The 20540-nt window shown below is 43.0% G+C and overlaps 1 protein-coding gene across 1 annotated transcript in view; it reads left to right on the top strand.

Moving 5' to 3' along the window:
- Positions 1–7858: 7858 nt before the first annotated feature.
- The window catches only part of TEAD1 (TEA domain transcription factor 1), a gene marked incomplete at its 5' end in the record, with an annotated part of 185235 nt that continues 172553 nt past the window's right edge, over positions 7859–20540 (top strand). Inside the window, one exon of the mRNA XM_081100242.1 lies at positions 7859–8015. Within this exon, the coding sequence (XP_080956368.1) occupies positions 7859–8015 (157 nt within the window). The remainder of the gene's footprint in view (positions 8016–20540) is intronic.

Below are 20540 nucleotides of genomic sequence, written 5' to 3'. Positions count from 1 at the left end.
TGAGATGGACCCTCTTGAAACGCTTGTCTTAAGGTTTGGCCAAAGGCAGTGTATGTATTTATCTCACATTTTGATATGTTTTGAAATATTAACTGTCTACTTTTGATTTTGAATTTGTACTCATTGTCATTTAAAATGCTAAGGCATTGTGATAATGTGGTGAATCTTACCAACTAAGAAAGTTATAGTACCCATAATTTAGTGACTAAAGAGTATTATTTTCTTGGTATTTGTTTTCTTTGTTTCTGGTAAGCAGTATGATTGGTGAGTTTACCTCAAATGTATGTCCACACTACACACCTATTGGAATTGGGAATTAATTTTGTGGTTTTCTTTGACTGTTACACCTGGGAAGGGGGCTTACATGTTTTCCTCTCAAAATGTTTGCTGACAGCTACTCACTGCTAACTCAGTGGCATTTTTTCTCTTAGAGCAGCAAACACTCCTCTGTTTCCGGGTTTGAAATGTGTTTCCTGAGGTTAAGTTGTCCACCTCCCAGGATCCATGACTCAACCTGCAAGTCATATCATCCAGCACAAGCTCCCCTTATGAGTGCACTGTTTCAATGTCCAGTCTTCACTTTGGAATGGTCAGATGGGATAGACTGGCTGGACCTGAGTCTGTGGCTGTGTCATTTTGAAGGAGTCTACTGATGAAGGAGAGCAGTGATTAGCTTGACTGGTGGTGTGGTGGGGGAAAGGAAGAGGCAGGAATTTCTGTTCTCAGAGGCTAACAGATTCATTAAGGGGATAGAGAGGTTATTCCCCTAAAGGCTGGTAATACAGAGCTGCATAGCATGAAATCAATCAAAGCCTTTCTTGAGCTGTCACCTGGGCAAGTGCTTAGGGCTGATGGAGCAGAGAATTAGAGCATCTCAGGAGGCCAATGCTAAGTCCTCTAATGGGTACCCAGCATCGGGAGCTTGGTGAAGAGGTATTGGCGTGTTGATGGATCCTGTTGATAGGGGAGTGATTTTTGAAAATGAGAAGGAGTAATTATCCACTCCTTCCTGCTGAAATTAGAGGGAACCTGTTGACAATTGGAGTATATGACACCCAGGTTCACTGGCTGATACTGGCTCCACAGCAGATGTGGCCTCAATTCTCAGTGTCTGCATTCCCTAAAAGATCTGCTCTCTCACTGACAGTGACTTACATTCTGTAGTTCTGTATCTCTGGAGGCTGCCTTCAATATTCAGGGTGCTGATCCTCGAATTTCTCAAGCCACTTGTTAGCAAGTTTGGCTAGTGTCTGAAATGGTAGGAAAATAATAACCTGCCCCATTTTACATATGCAGAAGCGATTAACCATCATTAGTGCCTGACATTCATCCCAGCTACTCAGAGAGGTGAGTCCGTATCATCACTATTCATTAGGAATTAATTAGACTGTGCTTGATGGTGTCAGTCATGGACAAAGCTCAGCACTGCCTACATTCCTCCTTTTGAAATCCTGCCTACAGCTAGTGAGCAAGTAGTGTGAGTCTAATGTTCCTATGGGATGAGCATTCTCTCTGGAGAAATGACTCCTAGATTCAAAATCTGTTAAGTATATGACTTTAGTCAACCTCTGGACCTCATAAGGTAGGGATAATACCCAACAAGCATAGTTCAATGATTAACTAAGAACCTCTAGGTCAGCGGCTCTCAACCTGTGGGTCGAGACCCTTTTGGGGGTCGAATGACCCTTTCATAGGGGTCACCTAAGACCATCGGAAAATACATATATAATTACATAGTGTTTTTGTGATTAATCACTATGCTTTAATTATGTTCAATTTGTAACAATGAAAATACATCCTACGTATCAGATATTTGCATTATGATTCATAGCAGTAGCAAAATTACAGTTATGAAGTAGCAACGAAAACAATTTTATGGTTGGGGGTCATCACAACATGAAGAACTGTATTAAAGGGTCGCAGCATTAGGAAGGTTGAGAATCACTGCTCTAGGTGAAAGCTTTAGACATTGTGCTTGCAACCTGGGAGCAGGATGAATTTGGATTTCAGGTACCAGTTCACTTTGGAAGTAAAGTTCCTTCATTCCTAGTCTTTTTGTTGGAGGTCAGCTTTCCTCTTATGAGAAAAACTTGTGCTTTTACTAAGATCACAGTGAACTTCGAACCATCAAATGCTTGGTCGAGTTGTCTCCACAAATATTCCAACCATGTGATTCTCTTTCTTTAAACCCTAAAGTGGCCTCCGCCTGTGCCTGCTTTCACCTTGTCCTGAGTGCGTAGAAATCTTTTTTCTTAGCTTTGCTCTCAGTGCAACTCCCTTTATGTTGCCTTTTTCACTCACCTACTCGCTCAGGTTTGCTTTGCTACCTTTTTAATTGATTATTATTTTTCACCTTTGTGAATTTCTTTTTTGGCCACCTCTTTAGTTTCTGGTCTTTATACCCTCACCAGTTTGCCTCCCTTATGGCTTTTCTTAAAGCTGTGATTTTTACTGGTGGCCAAAGGAAAGGGAAAGCAAAAATAAAATGTTGTATCTCCAAACTTACCATTCCACTCAAGATGTTTGTGTTAGAAGAAGCTTACCTGCTAGAGGACCCAAACCATATTTGTCCCTTTAACATGGACTATTGGTTGTCAGTAACCATGATTAATAAAGAAGAAATTGGCTCAGCCAACACTTGGTTATCCAAACTGTGTTCGACTTAAGTCTGTCTTCCTAATTTGGAGATTGCCTTTGGGCTCTTACTACTCATAAGAACCTTAGCCAGGGTCAGGGTGAAGCTTGATGATAAGTTTAGTCATGTTGTCAAAGAATGTTCATGTCATCTGGTTGTTGGTTTGTGCCTTCTTTCTTTTTTTGGAATATTTATTATGCCAGGTGCTGTGCTAGCATTGTGGAGACTGTGGTGATTTGAACAGTCCCTGCCCTCAGGGACACTGGAGTGTGAATGGGTGGGGGCAATAATAAGCCAACATACTGAGTTCTATTAGTTGAATCTATGGAACCACAAGGTGATGAATGACTAAGTTGGCCTCCTTCAGTGTTAATGATGGAAACTGAGGCACTCAGGGGCTACAAGTACCACATGGTCCTGGGTTACTCAAATAGAGACAGAGTCCTAACTACTCCTTTCCTTTTGCCTCAGAGAGTGTTAAGACATTAGCTAAGACAAAGCGTATGATTTTTTGTGTGTGACCTTCATGTTCAGTGGCATTTTATGAATCATGAGAGTTAGTTAAAACTAACCCTTTTATTTAACAGCTCTTAAATCACCCACAAGTGGGTGAGATACTTGCATTATGAGGGATCCACAGGAATTAAGATGGAGCAGCAGATTCCTGGGTCTTATGTCATATCCTTTGTTCATACGTTCCGTGAATAGAGTTGGTGTCAGAAGCACCTGTATTTGACTCCCTTACCCCCTTCTGTTCTCAGCTCTTAAGTTAAAATCTGGATTGGTCAAATATACATATGATGTCATTCCGTTGTACTCATGTTGCTCTTTTTAGAGTGCCAGTGGGTAGTTGTAAAATAATGATCCATTTAGGAAGTGTGGCTGTTGGGCAGTTAGCAGGTCCCTGTTAACAGTTCTTTTTGGAGTTTATTATGGTGTGGCTAGGAAGAGTTTCAGAAAAAAAAGGAACTTCTACAAAAGTGTTAATGATGGAAACTGAGGCACGTAGGGGCTACATGATATACAGTAGATTTTCAGCGACGAGTTCCTTCTCTCTTTCCTTTTTGGCATTCATTTAGGTCTAGGATTGTTCCCTTGAACCAAACTTCCCAAAAAAAATATGAAAATTACTGAACCTGTGAATATAAGTGTAGGTTTATATAAGTATTAGAAATAGAGGGGTTTGTTACAAATATAAATCTTTTATTTAGTCATCTAAAGATCCTTTGTAACTTTATTTCCCAAAGGGAACCATTAGGAGAGCACCTTCATTTCTTCACCATCCCATTATCAGTAGGTATTTGGGCACTACAAGGCACATACCACTCTCTATAGATAATGGACTTGAAGGCAAATGAACATCTGGTCATGGTTTTATAGATGACAGAGCACCTTCACTCATTATCCTCACATCTTTACAACAATCCTGTCAGATAGAGTCCCTCCACTCCTTAATGATTTTCCTATGTTGGGATTGTATTTATTATCTCCATTTTTCAAATAAAATCTGAGATTCTGAGAGATTAACTACTTCATTCTGGACTGCATGGCTAGTGTGTGAGCTAGGTTTGGAGTATAGATCAGTTTGAGCCTGAATATCATGCCCTCCCCCCCTCCCCCAATTCTGTGTTGTTCTTTATTTACTGAATTGTGTGAAAGTTAACTCCCTTGCTCAACGGAGGGATGAGGAGGTGGACATCAGTTCTACAGATACATAATTCACTTGATTAGATCTTATTATTTGTAATAAGCAGGTGCTTCTTGCTATGTATGTGGAAACCAGATAGATTGGGTGGGACTTAACCAACGCCACACATTTTTAGGACACTCCTGGTGTGTGGCTGATACTCTGAGCCACTAGATACAAGGACAGTTTCCAGGATGAGGTGGATTTTGAGCTGGCCTGGAAGGGACTTGAGGGATAGAATGCCAGAATGGTTATTTCAGTATCCAGTACGGGGAGCTTTTCTCAGCCAGCCCCAGTCTTGTGATTGGAAACTCTCTGCCCATACAGGGCCTCATCTTACAATTGGGTTGTAAAACCAAGGGCCTGTATAACTCTGTGGATTATGTATCTGGTAGCTTCTGGGGTTTGTGTCCTGGCCCTTGTCCAGAGTAGGTAATTCCATCCTGCTGAGTTCCATTTGACCAAATTGCAAGGGCCTGGACACAGAGTTCTTCCCTTTGCAGTAAATGAATAAAAACATGTGAGCATTTAGAACAGTGCCTGTGCTTACTAAGTGGGTTGATCAATTAATGCTAATACTGCATTCCCCAAACACCCAAGGGCTTGTGACTCCCAGCTTTAGAGGTAACTTCAAGGAATTGTCTACAAGACTCTGCTGTCTGTCTTTAAGGCAACCCACCCCTTTTTGAACAGCTCAACTAGCAGGAACTTTTTTCTCATGTTGAGCTGGAATCATCTTAGAACTTCCACAGAATGGGTCAACACCCTCTCCATGTGACAGCCAGCTCTTCAGAGGATGCTCAGTGTCTAAGAACACTAAGCTTGCAATTATGATGCAAAAAAATCTTACCAGCTTTGAGCCATGTAGGCTAATATAATGGGATTTATAAATAAACTCCTGTCTTTAGCTCCTAAACCAGTTGCACTAGAGAAGGGAATTCAGGAATAGGAATTGTTGTGTGGGAGCCTAGAGGTTTTGTGGATCCTAGTCAATCTCTGAGCATCATTTATTGAGGGCCATGGACAAACTGGGATGCGTTCATGAGGGCTGAGCCAGGTATTATGTGAATTATGTCTAGTCTGGGACACAGTAGGGCTGCTCCTGTCACATATGCCATGTACTCCTACCACATATAAATGGGTGTTTGGGTGGGAGATTTGCTTCTGCAAGGGATGGGTTAGTATAGAAGTTAGCCTGTACATGGGTCTTAGCCTAGTAGATGGAAGAATTTCAATATGTCAGTGTGGAGGTAGTGGGTTCCTTGTCATTGGTGATGTTCATGTGTAGATTATATGACCCGTTGAGAAGTGTTAGAGAGGGGACTGCAAGCATTGGATTAGGGCAGTGTTGGGGAATTTGGTCTGAAGACTCTGAGGCTCTCAGTTACATGGTGATGTTCTTTTTAGGCAAGTAAAGTTCCCCAGTCCCTTTGCTGGCCCTCACTGTCCTGGATTCTGTCCCTCTACCGTAGCGGTTGCATGCTGAGTACATTACTGTTTTTCTTAAAATGTGGCTCTCTGAGCTGCCCAGAGCTCAAAGACTGGCCTGTTTTTTTTATGTCCGTTGTTTTGTTTTGGGGGTGGCAGGGTGGGTTGGGGGAGGTTAGGCGGAGAGGTAGACAGCGGATTAGCCACTGCTCAAAGCATTCACTCGTATTCTCATAATTTCTCCAATAAACTGCTTTGGAGCTAGAACAGACTCTAGGGGAGCATACAGCTCAGCTTGAATTTTATAAGACTCTTAGATTAAAAAAAAAAGTAATAATTTTAGAATTCAAAAGGCCCACACTGCAGGCATTGCAGAGTTCATTTGGGGGTTAATCACAAAACCCTTTCTTGTGGCATAATTTATACCTCAACATTTGGCAGTTTTTAAAGTCCGGTGCCAATGTACACGTGTTGGTAAGAAGTAGTAAATATTTTGCTGACAAGTTCTTTGAATGATGGATCTGTGGCAGCATTTAAAGGCAGACAACCTGGGGGTTTCTTTTATCCAGGTGCTGCCAAATCTCAAAAGCTGTCAGGGTACCAAGCCAAAATCACCCACTAGTTACACCATTAATTGTGTAATGTTCTTGTGCCTCAGAGTTTCTGCACCTGGGATCTGTTGATATATGCTGGTGGGGGAGGGCAGAGGAAAGGGATACAACGGGGAGGGAGAAAGAAAGAAGACAGGCTGCTCCCTCTCAGGTAACTGCCCTGGAGCACGGAGGAGTCCCTGGTGCCTGGTGGGGCCAGCACCTGCTCCCCTTCTGGCTGCCTCTGTTGTAATGTTGCGTGGACTTGATAGGGGCAGGAGGCAGGGAATGGTAGGCCCACTAAGCTCTCTCTACTGTGACCCTGCCACCTCCCTTCTTCGATCAGTTGCCAGGAACAATTCTCCCCTTTGGGGGGAAGCCTTTGAATTAATGATCTGATGCCTTGTCAACAAAGGAATATTGATATGTTAGTGTGTGGACAGCAGGGGGTACTGGATTAGATCATTTTCACATGGGTGTTTGTGCCAGTTTGACATTCGTGTGGAAAGCTTATCCCTATTAGACCATAGGTTTCATGCATACTTTAAGGGGAATAAACCTTTGAGAAAGATTTCTTTTGGTTCTGTAACCTTCAGTGCTACAGAGAAAGAAATGAAAGTCTCCCCCACAGTTTTCTTATGATCAGGAATTCCGAGTAGGCTACCAGATGAAGTGCCCATGTAGGTGTAAACCATTTCTTTCTGTAAATGTGCTGGCCTCTTGTAGCTGTTGCAGGGAAGGCAGGAATGGGGACAACTTGGTCCCTGCTTCAAGGTTACAATCTAGAAGCTGAGAGTGGCAACATGACCTGACTGTTCAGGCTCAATGTCCCGCAGAGAAATGCTATGGACTGGCAGGTCCAAGTCAGCTGTCATAGTAGAGTGAGTTTGGTGATAACAAAATAATCTCCTTCCTCCTTCTACACTGCCACCATCTCGCATCTGGGTGATCTCAGTGACAAATATTGGGATGATTTAACATTTCAGAGTTACCATGTCGGGCCACAGTGAGGCAGACATCTTTTGTTTTACTTTATTTTCTTTTAAACAAAATTGTTCTGCTGTGGAGATTTGATTATTATTGAGCAGAGTGCTCCTGGTAGATAGGAGGCACTTAGTAAATGGTTTTGCATGGTTCGCTGTGAACTTGCAACTCAGAGTGAGTACTATTCTTGGATGAAAACTTTCTCTAATCTGCGAAGATTATACAGCTGTTGTCCACCATTACATTTCTGTATTGAGTGCCTAACATGAATACATAAAGAAAAAAAGCCACTTGGATCTCAAAATTCCATATTCTCCACTAGCAGTTATTCTCAAGCAGATCTGCCAACTGAAGAATGTGCAATGAAACTAGCAAAGAGCAGTATATTGGTGGTTACCTCATCCTTATCACACTATATTTTCATTTCTTTATTAGGTTTATTTTCTTGAAAAGGCTCCAGGCTTCGGCTTGGAAAACCCAACCGCCAAAATTGAGCCCAGCAGCTGGAGCGGCAGCGAGAGCCCTGCCGAAAACATGGAAAGGATGAGTGACTCCGCAGATAAGCCAATTGACAACGATGCGGAAGGGGTCTGGAGTCCTGACATTGAGCAGAGCTTTCAGGAAGCCTTGGCTATCTATCCACCCTGTGGGAGGAGGAAAATCATCTTATCAGACGAAGGCAAGATGTATGGTAAGTGGTCTGGAATGCCTCTCTGAAACGCTGCAACCTGCTTTTGTATTGAAGGGTCATTGCAGCTAGCCTTCTACTTAGATCTGTTCATTATGTTGTGTTGAATGATCTTGGCAGAATTTTAGTTGGCCATCCAAGGGACTAAATCTCATCTTAAAAGGAGAATCAGTAAAGGACAGTTGGGAAATCATTCCCTGGGGGTTTCTTCTCCCTCTCCATGCTCAGTGACATTATATCAAAAGCTCTCTAGGTCCAGGTGGAACATGGATGCAATGGCATTTGAGACACCAGGGTGGGGACTCGTTCTTCAGAACGCGTGCCTATGGAAGAAAGTGCAGCCGCTTACCTCCAGATAACTGAAACGGGCCTGCTGATGCCATATAGCTTAATTTTTTTTTCCAGGAAGAGCTAGCAATCTAGATGTTTATATAGGAAAACTCATTTTGAAAAGTCAGCACTCTTTTCTTTTTACCATAACTCTGTATAGACTAGATAAAATATGTGTATGGCTTAATCAGACCCTTGAACCACCTGTTTGCAGCTTCATTGCCGGTTTGCAGTTGAATGGCAGACAGGGCATTAACCCCTCTCCCCAGGCTATTCTCACCCATCTCCTCTTCTAGAAGGGATGCCAGGCAGTGTGTTCTGAAGGAAACCCCATGAGTGTCCAAGAGGACAAGACTGGTTGACCAGATGGCTTAGGATACCAAACTCTGGAGCTGGCCTGCTAGGGTTGGGCATTCCCCAGTCCTTCTGTTAATGCTTTTTTGGCTGCTTACCTTTTGGGAAGCAGATGGCAGGTGGTTGCTTGTATATTCTGCTTGTCTAATTGAGCACATTGAGTTGACAGAGTTTGCACTATAGCTGAGTCTAAAGAGATGCAAACAACCTAAACTCAAAGAGAACTGGCTTAGCAATCTACCTGAGGTTAACTTATCACAAGAGTGATTTATTTCTAAATAATTTGAGAGCTTTTCATAATGGGCTGTTGTACCTTTAATACTGTGCCTCCTCTATCAGGAGCCGTAGGAGGCTGCAACTCAAACTAGCACACACTGCTAAGGAGAAAGCAGATGGTGGTGCAGCTGCCACCAGCTGTGCCCCCACTCCGCCCTCCCTGTCTCCAACTTGGATGATGTAATGGAAACGAGGAAAATTTTGCTTTCTGCAACATTAGAGTCTCTAAGCCTGTTGTTCTCTCTCTCTCTCTCTCTCTCTCTCTCTCTCTCTCTCTCTCTGTCTCTCTCTCTCTCTCTCTCTCTCTCTCACACACACACACACAAGGGTGGGGGGTAGGAATGGGAGAGAGAACCCGAACCTTCAGAATTTGTTTTATGCTCTCATGTAATCCTTTGTAGCCAGAGAAGCTTCATTGGGCCTGCTGAAATGAACCCAGGATGAAACATCACAGCTGCTGTGGGTAGAAAGTTTCAGGGCCTTTGATTTTCTGTGTGTTTGTATCTTTCCTGATCTATTCGTCCTAGGCCTGGCTGTTTGTTTTCAGGGTCTTATCTTCATACCTAAAAATGAAACCTCCCCATTTTAAAGGCAGAGAAAAGCACTTTAATCTTCAAGCCTTCTTTGAAACTGATTTTATTATGGGTAGTGAAGGTGGTTTCAGGCTACTTTACCTTATACAACTCCCATTTGTTTATCCAGAAATTGCTGTAACCTAAAATATTGGCCTACTATTGGAAATCCTGGTGGAGAATAACGACAGCCCTTTATTTGTCACAGGGAATACTGGGAAAGGCAGTGTCTATCCCTTTAGGTTTCAGGACTGAGAACATAATTCAAAGCAAAAGTTTATCTTTTCAACTTCAGTTTTGTTTTCTCCATTTGAGTGTATTTTTTTAGGTACCAGCCATGGTAGATTTAACCATTTGGCTGATAACTTCATCATAATTACACTGTTTTGTGAAAATAATGGTATAAGAGCGCTCATTGGTAATTGGATGTCAGAGGCAGCTGGTTAGGAAATAGAATGTGAGAAGTTTTAGATTTGAGTCATCTACTGACAGTGAACTCAAACAAGCCTACCTTTGATCTGCATCTTGGTTTTTCTCCCCTGTAAAAAAAAAAGGGGGTAGAGTAGATGATGTCCGTGGGTCCTTGGGACTTTGCCATTTTGTGATACTGTGATTTTGTGACTTGCACCGCAGTCAGTTCATTGACAAACATGGTGCTAGTTGTGGGAGCACATCTTTAATACCCATGGCTGTCAGATTCTGAGGGCTCCTTGAGAGCACATGCTCTGTATGGATAGTCCCTCCCCCAATGCACCCTTCCCAACACACACACACACACACACACACAAATCAGCCTTACATTTATTGACTGTGTTGATGACCAACCTGACTTAAAAATGGGTCATCTTTTTGAGTGAGCAGCATTAGGGTTGTGTGTCCTGATATGGGGGTGCAGGAGATGCATTTGCTGCGGTGGTCCTGAAGTCACTGCACTCTATGCATCTGCCTTGGAGAGAAAACATCCCCCTGAACTTTGCTTCTACTGCTACTTCAGAAGGAAATAGCCATGGGAGATGGAACCTGGACCCCGTAAGAGGGGCTGCCCCAGGTGCCCTGGAGCTGCCTGTGACCTGCTCGTGACTTTGAGGACGAGTAAAGGTTGAGTTGGGAGCCTCCACAGTGAGGCCCCAGCCACTTGGGAATTGAGTCATGTGAGCACTGTGGGCCAGAGCTACTGTTCCTTGGCTTGCGGCCTGTTCCCCATCGTACCATAAGTGAATCAGGACACAAACCAGACCAGGAGTCGAGGTTTCTTAAGGTCCAGAGCACATACTTTCTCTCTTAAGCATTTTGTAAATGAAAACATTGAAAGCATTTTGGATTCCATGGAGTAAAATCAACATAATTTAATGCCTTTTAGTGGAATACCAAGTGTTTTTGACTTGAGGGGGTTATTCTGATATTTCTGAGCATTTGTAGAGTGCATTGTGATGTCACTAATGCTGAGCCATGGGAAAAGCAAGGTCAAGTGCAGCACTGATTTATTTTGGTAATGAAATTTCCTCTTTGGTTGGCAGTAGGGCAAATGCAATCTTATAGACAGAAAGAACCGAAAGCTCTCTTTATGATGAGGTTTGGGCCATCAAAAGGCTGACTTCCTTCTCTGCTCCCTTGTCTGTGGCGAAGCTGAGTCTTTATATGGTTGGTCCCCATGTGGACAGATTACTTCTGTCTTGGGCACCCTATGTGTAGACGGGGGTAATTAGGGATAATTAAGAAGAGGATGCATACTCATTCTCTCTTTTTCTCTGTGTTTTCCTTTCTGGTTGTACTTCTTTTAATTTTTATTGAATTTATTGGGGTGACATCTGTATATATATATAAAGAAGTAATGTGCATATTAGGCCAGGACGCCGTAACGGTCACGATCAGCTCAGGAGGAGGGGCCAGGCACAGCTCAGGGCCTGAGAGAACTACACACGGGGGCAGTGTGGCCCCCAGCAGCCCCAGAGCAGAGGCAGGGGGTTGTGTCCAAGCTACCGCCGCCACCTGGCCCCAGCAGCTCCGGAGCGGTTTGTGTCCAAGCCGCCACCGCTGCCCGGCTCCAGCAGCCCCGGATCTGCCCGCAGAGGGAGGCCAGACTGCGGCCTAGGCCTGTTCCCCGTGGGGAGCGAGCCTAAGCCGTCAGTAGGACATCCCCTGAGGGCTCCCAGACTGTGAGAGGGGGCAGGCTGGGCTGAGGGACCCCCTCCCCTCCTCCACTGGGCCTCTAGTTGGTTAATAAAATTATATAGGTTTCAAGTGTACAATTCTGTAACACATCATCTATAAATTGTATTGTGTGTTCACTACCCCAAGTGAAGTCTCCTTCTGTCACCATTTATCTCCCCTTTTACCTTTCTGTTTTGTCCAACCCCCGTTTCCCTCTGGTAATCACCATACTTGTCTGTGTCTGTAAGGGTTTTTTTTTGTTTCATTTTGTTTTGCTTAATCCCTTCACCTTTTTCACCCAGCACCCTCAACCCTCTCCACTCTGACAGCTGTCAGCCTAGTCTCTGTATCTATGAGTCTATTTTGTTTGTTTATTAATTTTGTTCATTAGATTCCACATATAAGTGAAATCATATGGTATTTATCTTTCTCTGACTGGTTTATTTCATTTAGCATAACACTCTCCAAATCCATCCATGCTGTCACAGAAGATAAAGATTTCCTTTTTTTATGGCTGGGTAGTATTCCATTGTGCAAATTACCACAGCTTTTTTTTTTTTTTTTAACATATCTTTATTGATTTTTAGAGAAAGAGGAAGGGAGAGGAATAGAGAAATAGAAACATCAATGAGAGAGAAACATCATCAAGCGGCTGCCTCCTGCATGCCCTCCACTGGGGATCAGGCACACAACCCAGGCATGTGTTCTGACTTGGAATTGAATTGGTGACCTCTTGGTTCATGGGTCAATGCTCAACCACTGAGCCACACCAGCGGGGCTACCACACTTTTTTATCCATTCATCTACTGATGGACACTTGGACTCGTTCTAAATTTTGGCTATTGTAAATAATGCTGCAATAAACATAGGGGTGCATATATCTTTTGAATTAGTGTTTCAGGTTACTTCAGATATATTTCCAGAAGTGGGATCCCTGGGTCATAAAGCAGTTCCATTTTTAATTTTTTTAGGAACCTCCATACTGTTTCCCACAGTGGCTGCACCAGAAATGCCTGACTGTGTGTCTGTGGCAACTGAAAACCCTGGTCTAGTTATGTAGTCACATATCTCCCATCATCAAACCACGGTAAGGACAGGAGATAACATTCATTGATTGCTTGCTTTAGAGAAGGAAAAGTGTAGCACTTCAAATCTTGGACTTTGAAATTGATATGAATCCTGGCCCTGCCATTTGTTGATATCAGATGTTGGGCAAGTTGCTTTTCTTTTGTGTGCCTCCATTTCCTCCATTGCAAAAGGGATTTAAATAGAGCCTGTTTCAGTGGATCAATATAAGAATTAAAACTAATTGTGGTAGGACCTCCCCTACCACATTTGAGCGGTGTCTGATATACAGTGAGAGCTATACAAGTATTTATGAACTAAAAACAAGAGGTGTTCTCTGCCATGGACTGAATTAAAGGCTTTACATATAATTTCCATCTAATGCTCCCAACAACATTTCGAGGTGTGAGTTATGATCCCCACCTTGTAGATGAGGAAGCTGAGGCTAAGATGGGTAAAGTGGCTTACAGGTGACCAGCATAAATGGTAGAGCTGGAAAGTTGCAAATCCAGGCCTGTCTGACTCCAAAACCTGGGCTCTTTCCACTGTGCTTTCATCCTTCCTTAGTATAACATTAAACATTAATTCAGCAAGTAGGTATTGAGCGCCGCCTACATTTCAGCCCAGTGCTAGGGGTTGTCAACTGGACAGACATGGTCCCTGCCCTCGGGGAGCCATCACAAGTTCATTTGCAGGAAACACTGACCCGAGGTCAGGGCTGTGTGCCAGAGCTTTCTGGGAAGTCTGAGGGCCCTTTGAAGATGGTCACCTTCTACTTAGTCTTTTGCAGCCTATTCTTGGCCACTGATGTCGGAGGCACCTGGCCCAATGCTGGCAGGAAGAATGCTTCTCAACTTACACAGCAGGAGGATCCTGGATCACAAGGCTGGCCCTGATGGTGGCCAGGAAGCTGTCTGGAAGATGCTGGTGCCCCAGGATCCTGCTGGCAGGCTGGGCAGAATGATGGCTGGCCTTTTTCTTAGTGGGTGTCTTCAGGGTCCTTGCTTAGCACAGCTCCAGGGATGCCCTCTTTCTTGCTGGGATTCCAGGCCTACTGGTGAGCCCTGGAGAGCTGAGGTGTGAGGACTAGAGGAAGGCATCTCTGGGCCAGCCTTCTCCAATTGCTGCCCTGAGACCAGCCAGCCAGGGAAGCACAGAACTTGGAATTGCCTCTTTGCTTACTTCACACAAACACAAGACAGATTAGGGAAGGGGGCCATTTTAGTGAGGTGATGGCAGAACAGACAAGGGACATCAGGTGTGATTGTGCACTAGTTAATCAGTGTAGGCAAAGGGACAGACATCTGATCTGGAGAACTGTTCAAGGAAATGCAGATTGTTCCTTTGTAAGACAGTGGGCTATCATGACGTAGCTTTGAGGACCAGGAAGGTGATCTATGTCTGTGGAGGCCCTAGAGGTCCTGATACAGAAATGGCTGTACCATCCGATTCCTGTAGGATCTCCAGGCCTTGAAAGTGCCCATTGGGGACTGAGATGAAGTTGTTCTTTCCATTTCTCTATCTGAACATCATGTGGCATCTTTGATTTCCTCTCTTGGCCTGACCTGTGTATTAGGGCATTATTTCAAGTGAATTGGCCAAAAATATGAAGCACAAAGAACTGTACCGTTAGAACAGGTTGGAGCCTCTGTAAGGCAGGGATCCCATCCGGCTGTCTAGTGGGACATAGAAAGTGTCAGTAATGTTTCTTAAATATATGAATACATGAACCATTGGCTAAAACAAAAGAAGGTGAATAAATAAGCCTCTATACCCCAGGGCCTCTACTGTTGAAGGAACTGGCTAGAAAAAGAGGAAGAAAAAGAGAAAGATGTTTGTATTTTAATGGTCTTTCCAGATTGGGAAGGAGGAAACCCTGGCTTTTGCTATGTGTGTTGGAAAAAGTTAGCTCAAGAGGTATGAAAGATTTTTGCCCAAATAGGCACAGTAGTAGAACAAGGGTTAATTCTGGAATCTTAAGCACAGATGAGTAATGAGGGATTTTGAAATAGTTTGGTTCCTGTGAGAAGAGCAAAGCCAACGTCATCAGCATTTTGATTGGGAAGTTGAGTGTGTGGGGGCCATGCAGAGGTTTATACACAAGGTGTGAGCCCTTGTGCAATCCAGGTTAAAAAAAATAGCTAATTAGGATGGCTCAAGAATTGGTCATATGGGAGAAAGGAAAGGATGTTAAATTATTACCGAGTTATGCTTTCCAACAGCTTTGCTGTGGCAGTGGGTGAGCTCTGGGACTGAAGAAGACATGGGTTCATAAATCATTCATTGAGGGCCTGCACTGTGCTTTGACTGTAGTGGGGACAACAGATAAAAAATAATGAAAATAACTGACCTGTTTGACCAGTTATATGTGCTAGGCATTTTCTCTTTGCTTTAGAATGTGATGTCTGTTTGTTCCTCATAACAACCCAATGACATAGATACTGTGATTATCCCCATTTTACAGCTAAGGAAGCTGAGGTGCACCAAGGTCAAGTTACTTTCTCAAGGTCACACAATAAGTAAGTGGTGGAGCTGACATTTGAAACCAAGCCAGTCAGTACACTAACTATAATACTGACATTTAAGGAAGTATATTCTGTACCAGAGATATACACAGCTTAGTGGTAGGGCAACTCAAAAGTGAGATTATTTATGATTGGGAAATGCAGAAGTATGTATTTAAGAATGCAAGAGCATAGAAGAGAGACAGATGTATCTGAGCTAACTTTGAGTTGGAAAAGGCCACTAAGTGTTGTTGTTGTTTTCTTTTTTAAACTTACTTTGCATATAGACCTGTTTGCAAATCTATAGAAAGTTGTGGATCTTTTCTGCAGACAAATGTATATTTATGTATAGTTATAAGATGTTAGGTGCGTTCTGGAGCCCAGATTCAGACTTGTTACTTTGGATAGAGAGAGAAGGGAAAAGCATTCAAGCCTAAAGGAACAGTGTGAAAAAGGCACAGAGTTCAAAAGGGCACAGCTTTGGTGCTCTCAGAAATGAGCGTGTATGTGGAGGAGGATGATAGATGAGCCTGGAAATGTGGGCTGCTACTGCATCCTGGAGGGCCTTGAATGCCTCCTCCTGGTGTCTGGTGCTCATTTGAGAACAAAGGGAAGGGAAACTATTACTATTTTTTTTTTTTTTTTTTAAGGAGACAGCTGTGACTCAGCCTGTGTTTTACAAAGCCAGCTCTGAAAGCGGGAAGACAAGTTAGATGGCTATTGCAATAGTTCAGTGGGAGAAGATGAGACCTAACCACGGTATTGGCAATGTTGGTGGGGGAAGTTTCAGAGATAGAGCCAATAGAAGTGGCTGACTGGATCTAGTTTGTGAAAGAGAAGGAGGAGTTGAAGATGATTTCAGGGTTCTGCTTCTGGGTAGTAGGGAGGATGGAGGGACTATTAAATGAAATGGGGAGTGGAGACAGGAGAAGCAGGTTTGTTGAGAGGAAAGGCGTGAAGAGTTGAGTTTTGTCATGTGCTTGAGGTACTGGGTCGCCATCCAGATGAAGATGACCTGTTGAAGTTATAGTTTAGGGCTCACCATCAGAGAAGTGATCCCTGAAGTTGTGAGAGTGAGTGATATGGTCTGCGAAGGACAGGCTCACAGTGTCTCTTGATAAAACTGGCATAGATTTTAAATGGAGTGTCTGTAACCCTGGGAGAGTAAAGAGACTGCCTTTTTAAGAAGAAGGAAGACACATCAGTGGTTCCCAAGACCGACCATCGTCAGCAGAAGCTTTTGAGAAGCTTAAAAAAAAAGAAAAAAAAATGGCAAAGCAGAATGGACGCAAACAAATTGAGTCAGACTCTGGGAGTATGTATGGTATGGGAATCTCTATTTCTAAAAGCTTGGTGGGTAGTTTGAGTGATCCGCCCAGTTTGAGAGCCATTGGGCTAGCATACAGCCTAGGTCCAAGAGAATAGGACCACATTTTTAGATTTAGAACAAATGAGCAGAGTGTGAGACTAACATTTGAAGCAGTCTTTACAGGATTTGAGTACAGGAAATGAACTACATTATTCAGTGTATACCCCTTCTGTACCGAGAGGGAACATTACCATGTCCACTCTTTGGAGAGATTTGGCCACTCAGGGAAGGAGCCATGAGATTGTCATAAAAAGTTAAAGGAAGACTTATTTTAGAACAGAGCAGAGACTTGGCCATTTGGTTCATAGGGCAGAAAATTTTATGAATCAAGGATATGTTTGATGGAAGAAAACCCAGGAGAAACTTCAAAAGGAGTAAGGTTTTGTGTGTGTGTGTGTGTGTGTGTGTGTGTGTGTGTGTGTATTCTGACGCATAATCATATGAGTAGAGGGTTCAGGGAGGGACTAATAATTGCTTTCTTCAGATGAGGACTAATGTCATGTAGGACGAGGTGGGTCGTGGGCTTCTGAAAAATAGGGTAAGCTTAGTAGAGATTTGTGGGGGAATGGAATATCCATGGACAGGGTGAGTAAAAGAATTGCTGAGCAGTGCAGCAATCATATGCACATTTCCCTGATTCTACTTGCACTCATGAATATGCGTGTGTGTGTGTGTGTGTGTGTGTGTGTGTGTGTGTGTGTGAAGTTCTAAACAGTGATGTCACATATGTAGGTTCAGGTATCCACCACCACAGTGAGGATATAGAACAGTCCCAATATCACAAGATCCTAACCATACCCACACTATCCTATTCCCTCCCACCCCCATCTTTTCCCTAACTCCTGGCAACCATTAATTGATGCTCTGTTTCTAAAGTGTCATTTAAAACATTTATAATAATAAAAGAGTAATACGCTAATTAGACCAGACGTCCATTTATAATAATAAAAGAGTAATACGCTAATTAGACCAGACGTCCTTCTTTCCAGACCAAGCCATAGTGGGTGGGGACCAAGGCCCTTGCACGAATTTCGTGCATTGGGCCTCTAGTGTTATATAATGGAATTATACAGTATGTAACCTTTTGGGATGGCTTTTTCCTTCCATTCAGCATAATTCCCTGGAGATTCATTCAGGTTGTTGAATATATCAATATTTGTTCCTTTTTATTGTTGGGTAGTAGTCCACACACACACACACACATACGCACTCTGCAGTGTGTTTAACCATTTACCTGGGCAAATGGGCTGATTCCACTTTTTGGCCATAAAATTAAGCTATTATGACCATTGATTTACAGATTTTGTGATAACATAACTTTTATTTCTGGGGGATAAATGTCCAGGAGTGCAGTTGCTAGGTCATATCATAGTTGTGCCTTTAGTTTTTTATTAACTGTTAAACTGTTTTCCAGAGCATCTGTACCATTTTATATTCTCACCTGCAATCTAGATTCTCTGCACCCTGATCAGCATTTGGTATTGTCACTGCTGTTTATTTTAGCCTTTCTGATTGCTGTGTGGTGATATCTCATGTGGTTTTAATGTAAATTTCCTTAATGACTAATGATGTGGAACATCTTTTTATGTGCTTATTTGCTACCTGTATATTCACTTCAGTGAAATGTCTGTTGGTGTCTTTTGTCTAATTTTCTAATTGGATTATTTATACTTTTACTGTTGAGCTTAGGGAGTTCTTTATTCTCACATATATAGTTCACAGATATTTTCTCCTTGTCTGTTGCTTATCTTTTCATCTTCTTCACATGGGCTCCCATAGAGTAAAAGTTTTTAATTTTTATGAGATCCAATTGATTAATTTTCCCTTTTATGGATTGTACTTTTGGTGTCAGGTCTAAGAACTCATTGCCTAGTCCTAGATTCTGCAGATTTTCTCTTATGTTTTATTCTAAGAGGTTCATAGTTTTCTTTTTTACATTTGATCCATTTGGAATTAATTTTTGTTTAAGGTAGAGAGTGTAACTTTTGGGGGAGGGGAGTCCATTGGCATGGTTATGTGATTATATATATATATATATATATATATATATATAATCAGAGGATTAGGGTTTATTCATATTTTGACAGTTGTCAAGGCTTGGGACCTGAGGCACTAAGTTCCTAGTGAGTATATTTCTGCACCAATCTAGGAGCGGAGAGGGACAAGGTGAAGCTGGAGGGGCTGGTAATTCATGGTGTGTGTTGCTCAGAGTCTTTGCAGTGTTTGGAGTAGGCAGCAGAACAGGAGGTTGTGGTCATGCACGGGAGAGGCAGCAGCTGAGATTAGAGGTGGGGAGGTTTCAGGTGATGAGTTTCGAGGTGTGGCCACAAATGTGGACAACTGATATGAACGTGGGCGATGGCCACTGGAGAAGAGGAAGTAAAACACTGAGGCTAATAAGCATTGAGTTGAATAACCACTGATGTTGAAGTTCACCGTAGTCAAGTGTGAATTTGTAAATAAACATACCAAAGTAACCAGATGTTGGGGAATTTCTTTGTGGAGAATATGACCCCATGGATGTGATCGGAAAGAATTAGGTATAAGTGAATGGTATGGGCCTCGTGAAAAGCAGGTGGCAGGGATAGAAGGAACACTGGGTCACAAAACAATTTCAACCTTCCCTACCTCCCATTTCCCAAATTCTTTGGCTAGTCCAAAACTGCTATACCAATTTGGGAAGTATCTTTGGGCAGCCATGTAAACTCTGTGTGTGTAGCATCGAGTGAGGAAATCAACATATTTCTCCCCACCTCTCAGTAGTGTTGAGAGAAAATACTACAATTGTATATAAGAAAGTGCTTTGCACTGAAATCTAAAAAGAATGCTTTTGTGAGGGTAAGCCTTTTGGGGACATGCCTGTTGGAAAGGCAGGGTAGACTATTTGGGAGTTGTCACTTAGGGGGGAAGCTTCCCTTTCCTGGTAGAAGGGTGTTTGGTCAAGGGATGGATTGAACTGACTCCAGCCCACATCCTTTCAGGGTTTCTGCCAAAGAAGGGGTTGGAGAGGGGAGATCGAGGGCCAGCTTGTCTGCGTCAGAGTCACAGATGATGACGGAGGGGACCTGTTGACTGACAGAGAATCAGCTGGCCTCAAGACTGTGGCTCTCCCTGACATCCAAGGGGAGGAGGCAGTGGACAGACTCTGGCTCCGCAGCACAGCCCTGGATTCCAATACCATCTCTCTGTTCTTTTCCTGCTGACTTCCACTTCCAGAGCTTCAGCTCCACGCTCCCTGGTAGCTGTGGTCTTGCATTTCACTTGAAAGCTCGTCTCTGTCTCTAATTCCTTCTTGTTATTTACTTGCATCCCATTGCATTGATAGTGTTTAAAGTGGTCGTTTTAATAATAATAATAACTATGATGATGATGATGATGATGGTGTTCTGTTGACCTCTGCAGTAGAGGTGCTATCTTAGAGAACCTTCAGCTTGATAAATTTAAACATATAGATGTATTGTGTGGTTAGGATCGTAGAAAAAAATCTGAAGGAATTTACAACATTGACAAGGTGGTTGCTGCAGGCATTGTAGGCAATTCATACCTTTTCTGTTATATGTTTCTGTATTAATAAGAGTTTTTTTATAGTGAACATATGTTACTTTTGGAATCGGAGGGGACAAATTATATTATGTTTATTTTTTCCCTTTGATTTTGAGTAAGGAGTACTCATTAAAGAAAAATGTGGAAAATACCGAGACTTAGAAGCAAACCATATTGCCTGGGTTCACTTTGGTGTGTTCACTAGGGGTTTATGGGGGAGGGGAGCTACCGCAGCGTCATGGTGGGCAGGAGGGTGGTGTTGGGGAGAAGTCCATGCCAGCAAGCTCTCTTGTCCACGTATGGGTCACCCAGGCAGCGATCTTGGGGGACAGGTGGTCAGAGAGTGCTGGGGCTGGGAAGCAGG

This window comes from Myotis nattereri (assembly GCF_964212035.1).
Source record: "Myotis nattereri genome assembly, chromosome: 9".
In the NCBI taxonomy this organism is placed as follows: Eukaryota; Metazoa; Chordata; class Mammalia; order Chiroptera; family Vespertilionidae; genus Myotis; species Myotis nattereri.
The sequence above is the reverse complement of the archived record's forward strand: the minus strand, read 5'-3'. Positions and strand labels throughout refer to the sequence as shown.